The sequence below is a fragment of the Megalobrama amblycephala genome, linkage group LG23, assembly GCF_018812025.1.
Source record: "Megalobrama amblycephala isolate DHTTF-2021 linkage group LG23, ASM1881202v1, whole genome shotgun sequence".
NCBI lineage: Eukaryota > Metazoa > Chordata > Actinopteri > Cypriniformes > Xenocyprididae > Megalobrama > Megalobrama amblycephala.
In genome coordinates this window covers 17,395,589-17,415,609 of record NC_063066.1, presented here as the reverse complement: position 1 = coordinate 17,415,609, position 20,021 = coordinate 17,395,589, and the positions used below count along the sequence as shown (strand labels likewise).

The 20,021-nt window shown below is 35.9% G+C and overlaps 2 protein-coding genes across 2 annotated transcripts; one reads left to right on the top strand and one right to left on the bottom strand.

Annotated features, from left to right (window-relative positions):
- The first annotated feature begins 619 nt into the window (after positions 1-619).
- Positions 620-3,714, top strand: zgc:153018 (Transmembrane protein 179-like). The gene is made up of 4 exons (XM_048175830.1): positions 620-1,371; positions 1,991-2,128; positions 2,403-2,481; positions 2,591-3,714. The coding sequence occupies exons 1-4, from the start codon at positions 1,049-1,051 to the stop codon at positions 2,795-2,797; spliced, it is 747 nt and encodes a 248-aa protein (XP_048031787.1). The 5' UTR covers positions 620-1,048; the 3' UTR covers positions 2,798-3,714.
- Positions 3,715-3,804: 90 nt separating this feature from the next.
- Positions 3,805-16,605, bottom strand: sfxn5b (sideroflexin 5b). Its single transcript, XM_048175829.1, has 14 exons — positions 16,421-16,605; positions 12,952-13,020; positions 12,697-12,774; positions 12,575-12,601; positions 12,443-12,497; positions 9,022-9,047; positions 8,683-8,736; positions 8,387-8,443; positions 8,059-8,124; positions 7,703-7,793; positions 6,839-6,954; positions 6,533-6,618; positions 4,681-4,798; positions 3,805-4,499 (listed from the first exon to the last, which is right to left on the bottom strand). Exons 1-14 carry the CDS (start codon positions 16,475-16,477, stop codon positions 4,422-4,424), a joined length of 978 nt encoding a protein of 325 aa, XP_048031786.1. The 5' UTR covers positions 16,478-16,605; the 3' UTR covers positions 3,805-4,421.
- Between the last annotated feature and the right edge of the window lie 3,416 nt (positions 16,606-20,021).

Here is a 20,021-nt window from a genome sequence, read left to right as displayed (position 1 = left end):
CATTTGGGATGGGGGACTGGTTGTCTCCCTCAGTTGCGAGGAGTTTGGGTTTGCTCCCTCGTGAGGTTCATTTAGTTGTTTGTTAGGCTACTTTATTTTTGCAAAATGGTCCACACATGCAAAGTTGGTTGATAACACAACTGCAATAAAGTAACAGCCTATAGTTAACAATTACTTTAAACAAAATAAAGAAATTAAAGATAGCCTAGGCCTATGTTTCCAAGACATGTTGGAAGCCATCTTTTACATTTAGGATTACCTAATGATACTTTTATAATCTCACCATCACAACTTCTGGTTCTTACGAGTTTGTGAAGGCCTAATAACACAAACCGAACCGTTTTAAGTGTTTAGTCATTATGACAGGACACAAAATTATTTACATTCTTCAATCCAGTGACTCAATATGTCATTACCTGGACAAATCTGATGCATCAAATGTTTTCGTTTTATTTATTTTCAAATCTGATGGGTGTAAACTGTTGCATTTTTTGGGTTAGGCTATAAAGTGGGTCTGATTATGAATGCCAGACCAGTTCAGACGTTTCATTTGGTAAGAACAACTCGTGTGACGTGTGATTTAGGGACAGACTTTGCATGACGGGTGACCCATTTTCATGTTTGGGCTGTAATCGGCCTTACATAACGCAGCGGTGATCCACTGACCGAATTAAGCTTTAGGGGTGTGGCACTGCTTTTGTCATGGAAAACCCCCAACACCCGCTTTTGCTGATATTCGTAAAAATACAGTTGAATTAAATCAATTACACACACATTTGATATTAAACAAATTTAGTTTATACTGCAGCTCGTGCGGATCGTGTGAGAGTGCGTCAGTGTCACGCGCAGCCTGCTGCCGTCACAGTCAAAAGTCAGAGGAACCGTTGTGTAAGCTCGTCCCGCCGCCGGAGGGGAGGAGTCCTGACACGAGCTAACGGGCTGTGCTGTGCTGTACAATTCCACTGTATTTACAGTCGAAAACAAACATCGAGATTCCAACAGGTAAGCTACGCTCCTCTACCCACAGGCTAAACTAATTTTCGAGTACATGGAGCTGGATCGACGACTCTTGTTGGCTCACTGCGCCGCCTACACCCTGTCCGTCATCGCTGGACTCTTGGTGGTCGTACCGCTCGCCCTAAACGGATCCGCTTTCAAGGGAAGGTGCGCGCTGTTTAGTCAAGGCTTCTGGAGGACGGAGAACCTCACGGTGGGCGAAGGAGAGTCCAAAGCGGTTACTCATCTGGTGGTGCAACAATGGGGTCCACTGGCCGCCTGCCAGTTCGCCACATTTGTCGGTGTGTTTACAGTGCTGTACGGCGCAGTTCAGGGCTGGAGGAGCCTGTTCTACCTCCATCGGCGGCATGACGAGTGAGTGCTGATGTGACTTACAAAAAAAAAAAACATTAAAATGGTACACTTGTTTATGGTAAAATTACATATAACTTATACAACAGTAGACACCTCAGTTAGCATATTTTATCACATTACATTAAACTATATACTATTATATCCAAGCAAATTATGTTATTCAATATATATTTTTAAATATTAAATGTAAATTGAAGCTGAATTATGGTGTGTAAATTTCATATATATATATATATATATATATATATATATATATATATATATATCACCATAATTAAGCTTCATTTTACTTAATATTTGTGTATATTAAATATTAATAATGTTTTAAACATTTATATTATGTAATATTTTTAATGATTTTTGTAGCTATGTAATACATATATATATATATATATATATATATATATATATATATAAAATTCAGCATAATATTCTATTTAATATTTTTGTATACTAAATATCATTAAATTGAATAAATAATATATCATTTAAAATATATATTATAATGAGTGTAGAACAAATGTAATTATAATATGGTCATTGGAGAGACCGGCCTTATGTGTATCAGAAACTAAATTGTGTTATCCATTGGTTCTTATTTTCCCTCTTTTTCCTGCAGCACACTGTTCTCTGCCTTCCTCACACTGTTGCTGAGTCTATGTGTGTTATTCCTCTCCGGAGGGGCCAGTGTCACTCTCACCTTGGGTCTGGTGTCCTGGTGCAACACTGTTACGGACGATAACACCAGACCCTACAGGTACACAAACCTTTAAACCTACAAGCTAATGTCAAATTAGTGTATTTGTGTAGTACTTTTACAGTAAATATTGTTTCAGAGCAGCTTTAGAGACTTTACTAATCATCTCTGATTATAGTCTAAAAACAAAACACATACTGATATATGTTTATTAAAAAATATGCAATGTATACTTTTGATTGCACATGTATCATGAATGGATTAAATGGCTACATAGGGTTATTACACAACTGTTACATAGTGTTCCATTTAATGATTCTCTCTTTCTCCACAGTTGTGCTGAGTCACAGTCTGTCCCTCTATATCTGGATGTTGAGACATCCTCTTTCTACTCTGAGCTCAATTGTGCGCAGGTAAAGGAGGAATTGACTTGTATTTCTGTCTGAGATCTGTGTCGCAGTTCAACACAGCATGCATATTTTACATGTTAATGCATTATCCTAAGCGTGTCTCTATTTGCAGATCTCTCTGTGGTGTGTAACGGCTCTATGGTTGGCTCACTCTATTTTGTCCTTCCTGAGGCTCTACCATTCCCACAGTCAGCAGATCAGCGGACCGTGTTTATCCAGGGAGAAGGAACTCCTCCTGGGCCAAACACAAGCGGAATGTCCCATTCATCATCCGCATCCACACTCGCACCCTTCACACACTCCCAGTGTTTTTATTTAGCCCATACAGTGTTCATAGAAGTTGTACTTTGAGGTTAATCCTAAAGCCAGATTGGAAAGAAGGAATGAGAAGATTGGTCCAAGATTAACGTAAAAGGGAATTAACTTCTAATCTAAACTGTCAATCCCCACAGTTCTCATGCATGTTACACAAAGAATAACCTCAGTTATCAGAATTATCCTGGGTATCAGTTACTTTTTATGCACTTGTTGAAAAGTTTTTTGTTGTGTAGATTGTAGTGCTTACATTGAGGTAAAGTGTTTTGTGCAAACTGCACACCCATTTATAACTTTGCCATAACAAATCAAAGTATCCTCAAATAGATATGATATATATTGCACTATTAATGCATCGCTCTTGCATATGCGAGATGTTGTCTGACGTTGTATGTTCAACCATATAATGTGAATTTTAAGTGAATGGGAAGGAAGGACTAGCCTGTTGCATGTGCTCAAGTCAGACCCATGCTTGTTTTGTACTGTGAACGTATACATGTACAGCGTGACTTTTTGCATACCGAATGGTACTGTCACTCAAGCCAGACATTCTTTTTCTAATCCGATGAAGGTTTTTTATATGAAGCTGTTTGTGTTGATGCAACCTCCTAGTTCAAAATCCACTTTTGGTGGATATAGCATTGCTTAATGAAGTGACGGAAATTCAAAGATAGGGATAAGCTGGAAAAACATGAGATGGAATGTCAAGAATGTTGCTCATCCTTTTTGAATCCTGAACCTTTGACCTGGAGGATTGTTGTGAAACACAGACAGCTGAATAAGAAACAGGAAGGAGATGAGTGAGAAATGTTCATTAATGGCTTGGAAATGAGATTATTTTTGATGCTTGTGTTTTATACTGCTGTTTGTATCCAGTATTTATAAGCTCTTTTCACTTGAGTAAAGGTAATACAAACATGGTGTCTTGATATTAAGCCAATTTTTTAACAGAATAAAAGTAAAATGAAAATATATTAGAACTCATATGGAAAAAATAATGATAAAAGCAAAGAAAAAGAAATATATATTTATCAAAATTACATTATTAAACAATAATTCAGTTTTAATACTATCCATTGTTTAAATAGACCACATAGTCTCAAAAATAGTACAATTTTCAAAGATATATTTGTTAATATTGCAATAGAAATAGTTTTAAAATGTTCATACTTAAGGACTAAAACCCTGTCCATGTACACATAAAAACATTTTTTTTCAGAGTTTTAGAACATATTAAGTGTTACATGCAAATAAACAGTTAATTACAATAACATTTTCATTAAAGTGCATTCACTGACCATATAATAGAATAATTTAAAGCTGCACTTAACTACTTAACTCTCATTATTCATAATTAGTTTTATCAACATTAATATATAACGTTTTTTACTATATGACAAAATTGTTTAATATAAGGCCTTGTTTACTCCCTGTCATATTTGTCAGTAAAATGGTAAATACTGTAGTTATTACTTTATGAATAGTTCTATAAAAACTGATAAATGGCTCAGCAGTTAAGGAAAGGGTTACTATTGCTCAGAATGCTTTTTCCTTCTCAATACTGTTTGCACCTGTTATGCTACACATCCTTGGCAATCTCAGACAGATGATTAAACTTCTCTCTCTCATCACAGTCCCTTGTTGTAAGTCAGCACCTTGCAATCTGTTGCCATGGCAATTTCCGGCTCAAGGTGAGATGCCTCGATCTGTGAGGAGCAAAGAATGATTAGCAAGCAATTCCCTGCTAAAATATTTATTATTCGGAGCACACACACACACACACACACACACATGAAAAGATTAATGGCAAGAGGTCGACAGACAAAATTAAACCTGCTGCAGCAATTGTTTGCCATAGAGGAAGTGATGCAGGTGTTGCTGCAGTACCTCTGACATCTGTGGGAAGAGGCTGATAGCAAGTGGCAAGGACAGCCCAAAGACAGCCAGACACACTAAGCTGTGCACAGGCAGCATCATCCTGCGATGGGCCTGCATCAGAGGAAGCCTGCCGGAGGACAGTGAGAACAGACTCTCAATTAAACAGTAATTTTTAATGATTAACTGAATAAATTTATTACAATACAGCAACATATGATTATATATTATTAATTACAGTGCCCTCCACAAATTTTAGCACCCTTAGTAAATATGAGCAAAGGTGGCTGTGAAAAAAAATCTGCATTGTTTATCTTTTTGATCTTTCATTAAAAAAAAATCACAAAATTTTAACCTTTCATTGAAGGAAAATAATTGAAAATGGGGGAAAAAGCTCATTATGAAATAAATGTTTTTCTCCAATACATGTTTGCCACAATTATTGGCATCCCTAGAAATTCTTCTGAGTAAAATATCTCTGAAGTATATTCCCATTCACATTTACATTTTTTAGCACACCAGGGTGACTAGGAGCATGAAATTGTGCAGCCATGACTTCCTGTTCCACAGGAGTACAAATATGTGTAAACACAAAGGGCAAATCCCCTTAATCATTCATCACAATGAGAAAAAACAAATAATATAGTTCTGATGTGCAGCAAAAGATTGTTGAGCTTCACAAAATAGAAAATGGGTATAAGAAAAAAGCTAACGCATTGAAAATCCCCATTTCCACCATCAGGGAAATAATTGAGAAGTTTCAATCAACTAAAGATGTTACAAATCTGCCTGGAAGAGGACGTGTGTCTAAATCGTCCTAATGTGCGGTGAGGAGGAAAGTTTGAGTGGACAAAGACTCTCCAAGGATCACAGCTGGAGAATTGCAGAAATTAGTTGAGTCTTGAGTCTCAGAAAGCCTAAAAAGAATTATCAAACAGCACCTACATCCCCACAAGTTGTTCAGGAGGGTTTCAAGAAAAATCCTTCTTTGCACATCCAAAAACAAACTCCAGCATATTCAGTTGTCAGACAAGACTGGAACTTCAAATGGGACTGGCTTCTATGGTCAGATGAAACTAAAAAAAAGAGCTTTTTGGCAGCAAACCCACCAGATGGGTTTGGTGCACACATGGATAAAAAGTGCCCCATGCCCACGGTTAAATATACTGCTGGATCTTTAATGCTGTGAGCCTATTTTTGTGCTGGACATCTTGTTCAGATACATGGTATCATGGATTCTATCAAATACTAACAGATAAAAAATCAAAACCTGACCACTTCTGCTAGAAATCCAATAATGGGCTGTGGTTGAATCGTCCATCAGGACAATGATCCAAAACAAACATCAAATCCAACTAAAAAATGTGTCACTGAGCACAAAATGAAGCTTCTGCCATGGCCATCCCAGTTCCCTGACCTGAAACCTAAAGAAAATGAGTGGAGTGAACTGAAGAGAAGAAGCACCAACATGGAGCTGGAATCTGAAGGATCTGTAGAGATTCTGTATGGAGGAATGGTCTCTGATCTCTCCTCAGGTGTTCTCCAAACTCATCAGGCATTATAGAAGAAGACTCAGAGCTGTTATCTTGGGAAAAGGACATTGCAATAATTGGGTGCCAATAATTGTGGCCAACATGAACTAGAGAAAAACATTTATTTCATAATGAGCTTTTCCACCCATTTTCAATTGTTTTACTTCAATGAAAGGTTAGAATTTTGTGAATTTTTTTAATGAAAGATCAAAAAGGTAAACAATGCAGATTTATTTTCACAGCCGCCTGCTCATATTTACTAAGGGTGCCAATATTTGTGGAGGACACTGTATAATTATGTATCTATTAATTATATATACACTATTTCATACTTTTCCAAGAAGGCCATTATGATTGGTGGAAGGACAAAGATTGGCAGCGGTAAAGCTACACGTGTCAGTGCCGTCTCTATCAGTGCCTGATAAAAAATGCATAAAAATAAAAGTTAATTTATGACACAAACAAAAGAATTACTTTTGAAAACTCATTTAACAGTGCGACATGGTTTGTAAGAATAGAAATATGTCTCAAAAAATTTGTCTAGATTTACTTGCATGGATTTGAAAATAAAACAAAAAACATTCAAGCCATCGACAAACTGAAGAGGAGTGTCCCAACTGTATAACTAACATACGCACATGTTTGGCAGCTATCCGTGAGGATCCCACCACATTCCCGTTGCTGTCCAACACATCTATTCCCTCAGACAGCTCATTGTGTCTCATTAGAGCCACGTTACAGATGTTCGCACTGGCTGAGAAATTAAACAAACACAGATCTTAATGATGACCATCCATGCTAAACAAAACCATGACATCCAGTTTCTGTGAAAAGAGCTTTGTTCATTTTGACATAGATTGCACTGGTGAAAATAATCTGATATAATCTCCATTTGATAGTCTATTATTTTAAGAATTCCAAGTTGATTCAGCAATGTACTTGATTGAAATTTACACTACCGTTCAAAAGTTTGGGGTCAGTAAGATTTCTTTTTCCTACTCAGTAAGGAAGTGTTAAATTGATTAAAATAGAATAAATAGAAAAAATATTTAAATACTGTTCTTTTGAACTTTTTATTGATCATAAAATCTATTTACACTAAAATATTAATTAGCACAGCTTTTTTCAACATTATTATAATAATAAGAAATGTTTTTTGAGCACCAAATCAGCATATTAGAATGATTTCTAAAGGATCACGTGATAATGAAGGCTGGAGTAATGATGCTGAAAAAACAGGAATAAATTACATTTTAAAATATTTCACAATAGAAAATGGTTATTTTACATTGTAATAATATTTAACAATATTACTGTTTTTACTGTGATCAAATATATTCAGCCTTGATGACCATAACAGACTTCTTTCAAAAACTTTACACAATACTACATACCTCATAGTATGTGTCATGCTTTTTTACTGACAGCAGGGGGAGCTTTACGCAATGCAGAGTGAAGGACTCTGCTGAGTGAAGCAAAATACTGGATCTATAGGGACATACCTACAGCAGGGAAGGGGATAAACCTCTGTATCAACATTCTGGTGGTGGGGTTAAATTTGCTGGATTTCTGGATAAGTACATTCAGACCCACCTATAAGACAGAATATTACAGGAGAATTCAAATGTCATTTACATATAAACTGTACAATGGTACTTATCAAGATGTTATGGTGTAGTATAGTATACTAGAACACTCCTACCATAAATACATTTTCTTGAACATTATTTTCATATTTTAATTTTTTACATTTATACACAGCTCATTTAGAGGTCACTACACAGCGACAAACTTACATTTACATTACAAATCACAAATAAAATGAATCTCAAACAAAACTTGCACATCATTCACGTACTGCAATTGAAACAGCACTGGTGACGGCTCCCAGGTATCCCTGAATAAACTTTGAGGTTGGTGTTGGCTAAAGATAACAATGGGGGGAAAAAACAATTATCAACATCCAGTTTCAGCAAATGTTCCACAGACTGCTGTGCAATGAAAAAATACTCCGAGGCTCTGAACCACAGTCGGATGCAGAACAGACGTCTGGCCCTCAGGACACAACGATGATCATTCAAATGGAATCAAGAAGAAACGCTTCACTGAATGACCATCTGCAAAGGCATTGCAATAGTTAGACCTCAAAAACCTGACCTGAATTACAAGAACGTTTCAAACCGTACCTTTGTAGCATTGCGGTTGGCGTAGTTCACGCAGGCATTGTGACTCTGGTTGAGCCACTGTAGGAGAGAAATTCTGGATTAGCTTGACACTCGGTTGATGAAAATCTTTTATTTTCTGTTAAGTCAGCTTCTGGTAAAAGTCATATATATATAAAAGAAATCTGATTAATTAGGACTACTTAAGACTAATTACGTATTACTGTGAAACAGTGGCTGCTGGGATACTGATGATGCAGAGCCAGCTTTTGTGCTTCCTGGCATTGAGGGGCTCAAATGATGGGAACAAGCCACTTTACCTGCCAGAACACAGTGGAGGCCAAAGTCTGGTTTGGAAGGAGAAGACCAACCACCTGCAAGACAATCAGTTATGGATCATTTAACAATTCATGTTAACAATTTAACTAACCGTGGTATACAGCCATACACTGGTTAATAATTTACACCTATAGAAACAAAGGTTTATTACAGACTTTAGAAACTCAATACAGATTCCAACACCTCTCATGCTTAGAGGATTTGGACGTGTCAACACTGGCACAAGCATAATGATTGGCTTCTCTCTCTCATATTTGCTCTGTCTGTGTGGTCTTTGATATGCACTTTGATCTTTTTTTACAAGCAAACTGAAGACTTACGATTGGTGTTCCAAATGGCACATAGCCTGTGAAATGAATCCAGATAAGAAAAAGAACAACAAATCAGAACAGAGCAAAAATAACCTTTATGGCTGTACTCACTTTAAATTAAACATTTATTACTTTAAATTTAAACAGATTTATTATGGTGGAGCTGTAAATGTAATCTTGCTAAAGTCATGATTCCATGTAAAATAGGCTTTGTACATAATTACAATGGAGGAGGTGACAATATATTGCAATGCAAAATAACTTTTTTTATTTAATATATATTTTAAGGGGCCGTTTACACGACACCGTTTTCAACTAAAAACTTTTTATGCGTTTTGGCCGTTCATTTACACGACAACGGCATTTTGGTGGCCTGAAAACGCAAACTTTTGAAAACGGGTTTCAAAGTGCAAGTTTTTGAGAACGTTCTCCATGTAACCAACAAAAACGCGAATCCATGAAAACGATGACGTCATGCACATGCGCATTACATGTTCCGTCTATAGTGTTTCATCGCCATCTAATGGCCTGCCAGCAGTATACAGCGTGTTTTTTTTTGTTGTCATTTTCACGGATTCGTATGAATGGGGATCGTTTTGACAACAGTGTCTTCTGTACGTGGAAAACTCAAAGGAAAAACTTTTAAAACTCAGTTTTAACCATATCATTGTCGTGTAAACGTACCCTAAAATTTGGTGTTTAAAGGGTTAGTTCAACCAAAAATGTAATTTCTGGCATTAGGTACTCACCCTCAAGTTACCACACCTTTGTTCATCTTCGGATCACAAATTAAGATATTTTTTGATGAAATCCGAGAGTTTTTTTTATTTTTTTTATCTCCCATAGAAAGCAAAGAAATTACCACATTCAAGGTTCAAGGTCCAGAAATGGAGTTAAGACATCGTTAAAATAGTCAGCTTGACCACAGTGGTTCAATCTTAATGTTATGAAGCGACTAGAATACTGTTTGTGCGCAAAAATTGTAAAATTATAAAATAATGACTTTATTCAATTTCTTCTCTACCCTCAGTCTCCTATGCAGTTGACCAAAGACTATAGACAAAAGGCGTTTCTCAATGTCAAGGAAGGATCCTCGGAAGCCAGAATTTCGAGGATGCTACGTCATCGACATCCGTCGAAGGACTGTTCCAATGTCGAGGATCCTCGGAATTTCAAACAAGGACTGAGTCCTTCGTTCGAAAAATATCCCATACACAGGAAAGGATGCATACGTGTAGCCTTCGCGCTCTCAAATCACCCACAATCCTATGCACGCAGCTTTGCGATCTTGTTCAAAAATGTTTAAAAGAAATGTTGGACGTTAGCGGGCAATATGCTTTCAAATATAAGTATATTTACGTTACCAAACATTTGTTATAACTGTAGTAAATATGTCAGATAAATAAAGTTTAACGTTTAAATGCCAGTACAAATTACTACCGTATTGATATTATAAATTATACAAATACAAATTACGTTATTGATGGCTGAACTGAACCGGACCGTCATTTAACAATTGTTAGCTTGGTTGCCATCACCAGTATTTCCTTTATAAATAACTAGTTAAGTTGTCCAAAGTAATTTAACGTTACTATTATACCATTATACCATTCACAGCGTTATTCATAGCTTTCTCGTCTTTTTTAACAGGGACCAAGGAACAAACGGAGGCGTTCATACGTCTCCGTGTAGAAAACAAACAGCTGTTTACTGGGGGGTAATCACGCAATGACGTGCACTTGCTAGTCTGTTCCATTTACGTGTTCTCTGAATGCTAAAGAGGAGCCTCGCCTAGCCTCTGAAGGAAGTGACTTGGAAGGACCAGTCCTGCCAAGGAAGTATCCTTGACATTGAGAAATGCAAAGTCCCTTTAAGACAAGTCATTCGGCGGCCATCTTTGAAACGCCTCTCGGGCATCCTGGGCATCATGTCCTATCTCTTTGAATGGGGAAACATCAAATTCTCCAAAACTGTTCGCCAACCTTACGATTACATTTCATATTTGAAATCACCAATGAAATCTGACAACAGCTGTCTTATAAATGTTTTATCCAAACGCTCGAATCATGACAAAAAACTGTATTTTTTTAGGCTGGATCAAGCTAATGCGCATGCGCAGACCTAAATGTGCTAAATGCGTCTGACTGTTTCTATAGAAACCGGTGCCTCTAACAGCTGCTGCAGTGACGCGATGACTTTACCAGTCATCGATTGGCTCTTATTTAGAAGGCGGGACTTATTCCGCCATATTGCGCGTTACACTTTCTCCCATTCAAAACAATACGAGTGACACGTCTTGTGTTATTCTATAGTCTTTGCTATAGAATAACACACAAGACGTGTCACTTGTATTGTTTTGAATGGGAGAAAGTGCAACGGAATAAGTCCCGCCTTCTAAATAATCATCGCGTCACTGCAGCAGCCGTTAGAAGCTCCGGTTTCTATAGAAACAAGTCAGACGCGCGCCTCTGAAACATGGCAGGAGAGACGCGCATTTAGGTCTGCGCATGCGCATTAGCTTGATCCAACCTGAAAAATACTGTATTTTGTCATGATTCGAGCGTTTAGAAACAAAATTTATGAAACAGTTGTTGTTAGATTTCATTGGTGACTTCAAATATGAAATTTAATAGAAAGCTTGGCAAACAGCTTTAGAGAATTTGATGTTTCCCCATTCAAAGATATAGGAGCTGCACTTGAATGCCCGAGAGGCGTTTCAAAGATGGCCGCCGAGTGAAATGTCTTAAAAGGACTTTGTGTTGACGCAGTGCAGCACTTCCATGTTTATGTCCGAACGCCAGCTCAGTATTGGCCGAAGCTGTTCACGTGAGTCCCAGGACGCATGCGTATAATGCTGACACAGGAGCCAGCCAATACTGAGCCAACATTCAGACGTAAACATGGAAGCTCTGCAATGTGTCTTCAACGTAAACTGCATAGAATGACATGGAGAGGAAATTGTTGAATAAAGTTGTTATATTTGTTTTGTTTTTGAGCACAAAACGTATTCTTGTCACTTCATAACATTAAGGTTGAACCACTGCAGTCACATGGACTATTTTAACGATGTCTGTACTTCATTTCTTGACCTTGAATGTGGTAATTTCATTGCTTTTATGGGAGATAAAAAAAAACCCTCTTGGATTTCATCAAAAATATCTTAATTTGTGTTCTGAAGATGAATAAAGGTCTTACGGGTTTGGAACAACATGAGGGCAAGTACTTAATGACAGAAATTTCATTTTTGGGTGAACTAACCCTTTAAGAAATATTTTTTATTATCATCACAGGTGTAAACAGTTATGCTACTTAACATATTTGTGGAAATAGTGATTTTTTGGAAATTGACAGTTCAAAAGAACAGCATTTATTTGAAATAGGCACTGTAGGAAAAGATTTAAATTCTCTGGACTCCTCTCTATGCTCTTACCTGACATGCGGAAAGGCATGAAGATTTTTTCACCGGTGTCAGGGTGAATGATGGCCTGAAAGGAGATGAGTCAGTGACTGTAATTCAAACCATCATTTGAAAGTGACAGTGAACGATGACCTCAAGACTCACCTGCTTCACCTTCTGAGCCTCCCAGAGCTGAACACACAATACAAGCCGTTATAAAACACTACACCACATACACTTTAGGCCAGGTCTACATAGGTTATTCAGCGAAACGTCCGAGACCTCACCTGGTGATCTGTTATTCCCGAAGGAAGATTCCCTTGCTTGAAATCATCCAGGAGTTTGATACATTCTTTTAAACGACACTACAGGGATAAAAGAGAAATCTGAAAGGAAAAGGACTGTAGACTCATCCAGAATCAGAATTAGATGATAAGAATCTGCGTTCATTCTTCATAGCTATGACTCATTTACTGAATATTATATAGAAGAACATTGTTTTATTCACCTCAATTACGATAACATAGACAAGATTTCCATACCTCCGTCACAAACAAAGTGGAAGGATCGATGATGTCAATAAAATGTCTCAACCTGCCTAGAAATGTGCTCTGAGGAAGAAAAACATTCCTTTAGTTTTCACAAACTTACACTGTCAGCCAGAACCTATAAAGAAAAGATGCAAATAGGACAACCTGCTGACAGCAAAAACCAAAAAATGATTAAAACTTGCTGCTTTGTGCCTTAAATTGTCAACAGACTGTATTCTAATTTTAGTTTCGAGTTAGACTGAAATATTTAAGGGATGTAATGACAACGCACTGACAGTTTGTGCAGACTGTGCTCAAAGGAGCGACGAATGCCTACATCAACATTCCCACTGTTTCTGAACCCTGGGCAGCAATGCAAGCGGTTTTCTGAGCGCCAACTGTTTCAGAGGCCCAATGGTTGAGCATGCCAAGGGTTTATTTGGCAAAGAACACAGAGTAAAAAAAGAAAGCCTCAATCAACAGCATCTCAATGATTTATACAGAGAAAAAGGCTCCTGTGTGGCTCATCTCACTAGTCTTTGTAGCCGAAATCCATTTTTATCTTACAATATAGGGTGAAGAGAGAAAAAAAAAAATCTGCTGATCTGACTCGGCTTGGCTAATAACGTTATTTCTGGGCTACAGACACTTGCTTCAAAGCTGTTTCGGAGAGCTATGCGAGCGCATGTCTGCTGGAGAAGACTTGTTAATTATGCATGTGTTTCTGCTCCCCAGAGAATATGCAACACAGTTAGCAGAGATGGAGCAGGAAGAAAACATACACCCATATCCTTCAGCTGCATTGATTTCACCTAAAAGCAGCAGCAATAAAAAGATAATTCATGCACATGTGCTGGATATTTTTGCGCATAAAAACCAATTCGATTTTGATCCAATCTTAGCAGAGAGTGATGACAGGCACAGATCTAATGAATACTCAGTGGAGCTTTCTTAGGCAAAAGACATCTTGAAATCTTGAACTAGCTTGTCAGCAGGGCAGTGATCTTTTGTCTAGAAGTATCCCCTCTAGAAGTATATGGCATGATTATCAGATGAAACTCATGATTGCATCAAAATAAACACTGACCCGAGTATTTCACTGAGCTGAATTCAGACAACATATATAACCGGCAGACTAACAAAGGGAAGGCAAATTATACCCTCCTATTTTGCCCTCTATTGAACACAATTAATTGTAATGGACAGGGGGTCTCAATGCAAACAAACCGTTGTATTGTTTACTACTGCAAAACTGACACGTGTGATTTCAGTAATAATCAACTACAAATTTGTCCTGTCTATAATGTGACCCTGGACCACAAAACCTGTCATAAGTCACACGGGTATATTTGTAGCAATAGCCAACAATACATTGTATGGGTCAAAATTATTAATTTTTCTTTTATGCCAAAAATCATTAGGATATTAAGATCATGTTCCATAAAGATATTTTATAAATATCAAAAAATGTATTTTTGTGAGTGGATATGCATTGCTAAGGACTTCATTAGGACATCTTTAAAGGCGATTTTCTCAATATTTTGATTCAAATAGTTGTATCTCAGACAAATATTGTCCTATCATAACAATAACATAAATGGAAAGCTTATTTATTCAGCTTTCAGGTGATGTATAAATCTCAATTTCAAAAAATTTGACTCTTATGACTGGTTTTGTGGTCCAGGGTCACAAATTAAGTAAAAATTATTTTTGCAATCAAAGGAGATAAGTGCATGTAGATGTGGACGACTGTCTCTGCTAAGTGTTTACAATTTTTTAAAGGTCCCGTTCTTCGTGATCCCATGTTTCTTTAGTTAGTGTGTAATGTTGTTGTTAGAGTATAAATAAAATCTGTAAAATTTTAAAGCTCAAAGTTCAATGCCAAGCGAGATATTTTATTTAACAGAAGTCGCCTACATCGAACGGCCAGTTTGGACTACATCCCTCTACTTCCTTCTTTAATGACGTCACTAAAACAGTTTTTTGACTAACCTCCGCCCACAGGAATACACAAGAGTTGCGTTTGTAGAGTGTGTTTGTCGCCATGTCGTCGAAACGCTGTTATTTTCATCCCGCAGTCCAATCACAGGGTCTGATTCCGGCTCAAATTGATAGGGTAAAATTAAAGACATGTTTACAATAACACTGAGCGCGTGCATCTCCACGTTATGGTAAGAGGCGTGACCTTTCCGGGCAAGATGCGCTAAACTGCTGTCGAATCACAACACAGGAACCACTGGCACAATCAGAACTCGTTACGTATTTCTGAAGGAGGGACTTCATAGAACAAGGAAGTCATCAGCCCGTTTTTATGACAGTGGAAACAGCGGTATACAGATAAGTAAATTATGTGAAAAATACTGTGTTTTTTTACACGCGAAACATGAACACATGTTATATTGCACACTATAAACACAATCAAAGCTTCAAAAAACCATGAAAAACGGGACCTTTAAATATAATTAATTAGCCCATTTATAATACTTAGAAATCAATTCAAAATCAATACTGAATTCAAGCTATTAGTATATTAAAATACTAGATATAGGCTATTAGAAAATAACTTGATTTGTTTAAAAACAAATCAATGAATGAATCTACTACAATTCTGCAATTAGCATATTTTTATTTTTGTTCTTGAAACTTAACTCACATCAAATCCACATGCATAATTATCCAGAAGTTGTTAAAAAACAATATGGACATCAGAAATAACTATTAAAACATTAACATAAACCATTTTTTGATTGATTATCAATTATGGCAGTATTCACAGTACACAAACTGGTCATATTTTTGACTCCATGGAACATAATTTGGGTCTGAACGGGTTAATTAGGATGACCGCGGTGTTTCCATGGAGGCAACAGGACTTAAATAGATGGTCATTCATTTGACCGACACGAGCGCGTGAGATCTCACAGATAACACAATTGATGAGACAATTATTTGCAATCGTTGAGCAAAAATGGCTGCTATTTCAAAAAGCACAACTTGAAAATCTGAGTTCATCCGGTGTATAAGCACATTTGTTTTTAGAAAGAAAATAAAACAGGGAAGAGAGGCAGTTTTTTCCAGCTTTCAAGAAAAATTATGAACTTTGATAATGTCCCGCGAAAACACTCCTACGTAATGCAAAAATAAAAGTGACCAGTGAATTTGAAACTAATCCTGTCCTAGTCATTTCCTGATTTTGCACATAAAAAGAAAAGCTATTGGTCATGCATTTGATGTTTTAGGGTTCTATAATAACGGTGCAAGCAGACCTCTCTTACGCTCATCACGAACAACTGCATCGGTCAACAATATTGCAATGAAGCCACGAACAAAAGACTAAAGGCAAAAAAGCGTGAGAAATGGGTGACTTTCGCAGTCCAGTGCAGGAGCAAAGCAAAGGTATCTGCACACATATGTTGTTTATCAACGCCCATCAAAGATGCCCAGACAAAGATGCACTTTAACATCGCGGCAAACTCTTTACCTGCTCGTAACGCGGTTTTCCCAGCTGAAACACCGGACAAGGCGCAGATTCCGCCATCTCAGCTGCGGTGGAGTGATGTTAAATAATAAAAAGGTCCATGAGACGGAATTTGTAAGAATAGTCAACTCGGGTACGAAACTAGTGAAGCAATAGCTCGCAGGGGTTCATGGGAAGTGTAGTTTCCTGTTAAACTCAAGACAAAGCAGATAGAGCGCATTCCACATCTATTATAATTACAAAAGTCTTAAAGATTTACACCACAGTGTTTTTTCCCAAAAGCATTTTTAAACAATTTACTGACATCTGACAACTTTAAGGTTGGGCAAAATAATTTGCATATCTACATAAATGACCATGGTTTCCAACAAAATAGACCTTTGTTATTACTGTAAATCATAAAATAATGATTCTGAAAGCTATTTTTTTAAGGGTTAAAATGTATCATAAAAATAACAGCCTCTCTCTTGAATAATTTTAACCATTCTAAAGATACAATTTGGAAACCTGTAATGATAAATGATGCCACCTAGCTGACAGCTGATAAGAGTGTGGTTGATTGGGACATTGCATGCAATATAAGAAGCAGATCTAATGAATTTGATCCAAATGTCATGCATGATGTGCATGTATTACAGAGCCATAACCATTATCGTTTGTGGGGGAAATGTATTCAGAGCAATATCCAAATGATTCTTAAAATATGTGACCCTGGCCCACAAAACAAGTCATAAGGGTCAGTTTTTTTTTTTAATTGAGATGTATACATCATCTGAAAATTGAATAAATAAGCTTTCCGTTGATGTATGGTTTGTTAGGATAGGACAATATTTTGAAAATCTGGAATCTGAGGGTGCAAATTAAATCGAAATATTGAGAAAATCACCTTTAAAGTTGTCCAAATGAAGTCCTTAGCAATGCATATCCTCTCACAAAAATATTTTTTTTTGATTTATTTACAGTAGGAAATTTACAAAATGTCTTCATGGAACATGATCTTTACTTAATATCCTAATGATTTTTGGCATAAAAGAAAAATCGATAATTTTGACCCATACAATGTATTGTTGGCTATTGCTACAAATATACCCGTGTGACTTATGACTGGTTTTGTGGTCCAGGGCCACATTTTATATTTGTTCCAGTCCTAGATATTAGGATTATGTAATAAAAAGGTCCTCATGAAGCAGAACTATCAGTTAACCGATATAAAAAACAGTTAAAACCATTATAACAATCTTGAATAGTTAAAATTAAGAATAAAAATAACCATACTCTATCTCTTGAATAATTTTAGTTGTTCAAGAGATTTTATTATCATATATGTTTAATTTTAGCCAATAATATCATGATCATCATACATATAAGATAAATCTGTAAGTGATGTTAGTTTAATTTAAAATAAACATGTTTATATTTCCATTTGTCATTTCCCCTCTTAAAACATTATAGCTTTTTAACACTTTTCCAATCAAACCTATAGCCATAATACAGTTAGAAAAAAAAAAAAAAAAAAAAAAAAAAAAATTATATATATATATATATATATATATATATATATATATATATATATATATATATATATATAATAAATAAATAAATAAAAAATATATATATATATATATATATATATATATATATATATATATATATATATATATATATATATATTATATTATATATATATATTATATTATATTATTGTGAATATATAGGGAATATATATATTGTGACATTAAATCGCTTTTCTTTTTGCACCTAGTTATGTTATCTTCATGTTTGTCCCACTAGAGATAATTAACCAAGAATGTAAACCTCAGTTTCCGGTATTCCAGTAGGAATTGTTGTTAAGATCAAATTTGCATTACTGTGGCATATTAATGTTAAAAGCTCAAACAACAGAGAAGTCACTGCACCCAAACAATGCAAGCAGAGACACTGTCAGTTTAAACTTGGATTCCCACAACATTAATATTTTATGAAACTCATCTGCACAGCCATTTTATAGGAAAAGATTCGCTGCTGTGATGAATCAGTTACCTGTAAATCTTATATATGTGAAATTCATAATAATGTACTCTTTACCAATAGGCTGTTTTTAATGTAATATACAAAAATGAGTTTATATTTCAATAAAATATAGTCTAATGATTACAAAGTGGATCAAGCACCATAAATCATCTTAAAAGCACAGTAGTGCCACCCAGTGGCAATCAAATATAGCACTACCGTGATTGTTGATGTGGATGTGAGTACAACTGTACTGTTCTGGGCTGCGTTTGCAAAAGCATTGCATGTCCAAGTAGAGCCATTCCACGAATGGTCTCTACAATCAACTTAGCTCAAGATGCTTTTGAGAAACGCAGCCCTGCTCCTTTAGTGAAGATTGAGCTTAAATCTCAGACCTATACAGGTCTCTTCTGTAAAGAACTCAAACCAAAACAGGACAAATGATTTTATAACTTTATTTTCAAATAACTTTGAAAATGAAGCTGTTTGAAATAATTAGCAATAAATAAAACAAAATAAGAAAATACAAATATGAATGTATGTTGTAAATAAATCCAGAGGCACATTGCAAAATGGTGATTAAAAAGCAAAATGAATCAACAACAATTTAGAATCACACTGAGGGCTGTGAAACCACAACTTAAAAAAAAAAAAAAAAAAAAAGTTTCATTTCAGGATGCATTGTTACAAATACAACTTTTAATGCAGCGAGTCAACAAAATTAACTGCAACCCTGTACTTTCTTTAAGTCCAATACTGAGACATAAAACTGATGATCTTGTGTGACAGAATCTCCTATCATTTTCATCAGAAGAATAAATGAGGAAACATCAACCGAAGAAAACACTGAATACTAAATACAAATCACACACTGTAACCTTAAAAACAGAACAAAAACAATGGTATAAGACGCCACTGGAATTTATATATATAAAAAAAAAAAAAAATAGCACAATGAAGTTACAATGCAGTATGACAAACATTTTTGCCTTAAAAATAAACATTGCTTTTGTGGTTTAGAAAGCTTAGGCATTTGCATATCACTAAATTTGCTACATGAGCAATGATCTAAGTATTCAGCAGAGCTAAGGCTTCATGAATATATTTTATGTAGCATATATTAACTTAAGCTACGGTTTAGCAGGTTGTATTATTGCATAGCTTACATGTTTGCAGAAACAATCTCTGCTTTTGTGCGAGTGCTTGATGGAAGTGAGCATGCACTGATATCAGTGGCTTCAATGTGGCAAAGCTGACTGGCTCAAGAACAACGGTTCTGCATAACGCGCATTAAGGTGCTTTTAAAGCTATCGAGAAGTAAGATATTTATTTACATGTACAGAATATTTTTGAAAGCAATATTTTACATCAACTTAGACACAAGGTGTATTAGGCTACATATGTATTAAATATCACTAATGTTTTTAAATCTCTGGATTCATACTGAACAGTGTAACATACAACGTGTAGTCAATAAACAATATTTTCTTGAGATTTGGACACGTTTGGAGGATTGAAAGGTAGATAAGTAGTTCAGTTCTTTTAAATATTATTTTATTGTTATTCTATTTTACTTCCAATTCTGAGGAAAGAA

Coding starts and splice junctions, on each gene's coding strand:
- zgc:153018 (XM_048175830.1), top strand. CDS start 1,049: ATGGAGCTGGATCGACGACTCTTGTTGGCTCACTGCGCCGCCTACACC. Junction 1,372..1,990: donor CTCCATCGGCGGCATGACGA/GTGAGTGCTGAT, acceptor TTTTTCCTGCAG/CACACTGTTCTCTGCCTTCC. Junction 2,482..2,590: donor CTGAGCTCAATTGTGCGCAG/GTAAAGGAGGAA, acceptor CTCTATTTGCAG/ATCTCTCTGTGGTGTGTAAC.
- sfxn5b (XM_048175829.1), bottom strand. CDS start 16,477: ATGGCGGAATCTGCGCCTTGTCCGGTGTTTCAGCTGGGAAAACCGCGT. Junction 9,048..12,442: donor CATGCCTTTCCGCATGTCAG/GTAAGAGCATAG, acceptor TTCATTTCACAG/GCTATGTGCCATTTGGAACA. Junction 4,799..6,532: donor ATAATGGCCTTCTTGGAAAA/GTATGAAATAGT, acceptor GTCCTCCGGCAG/GCTTCCTCTGATGCAGGCCC.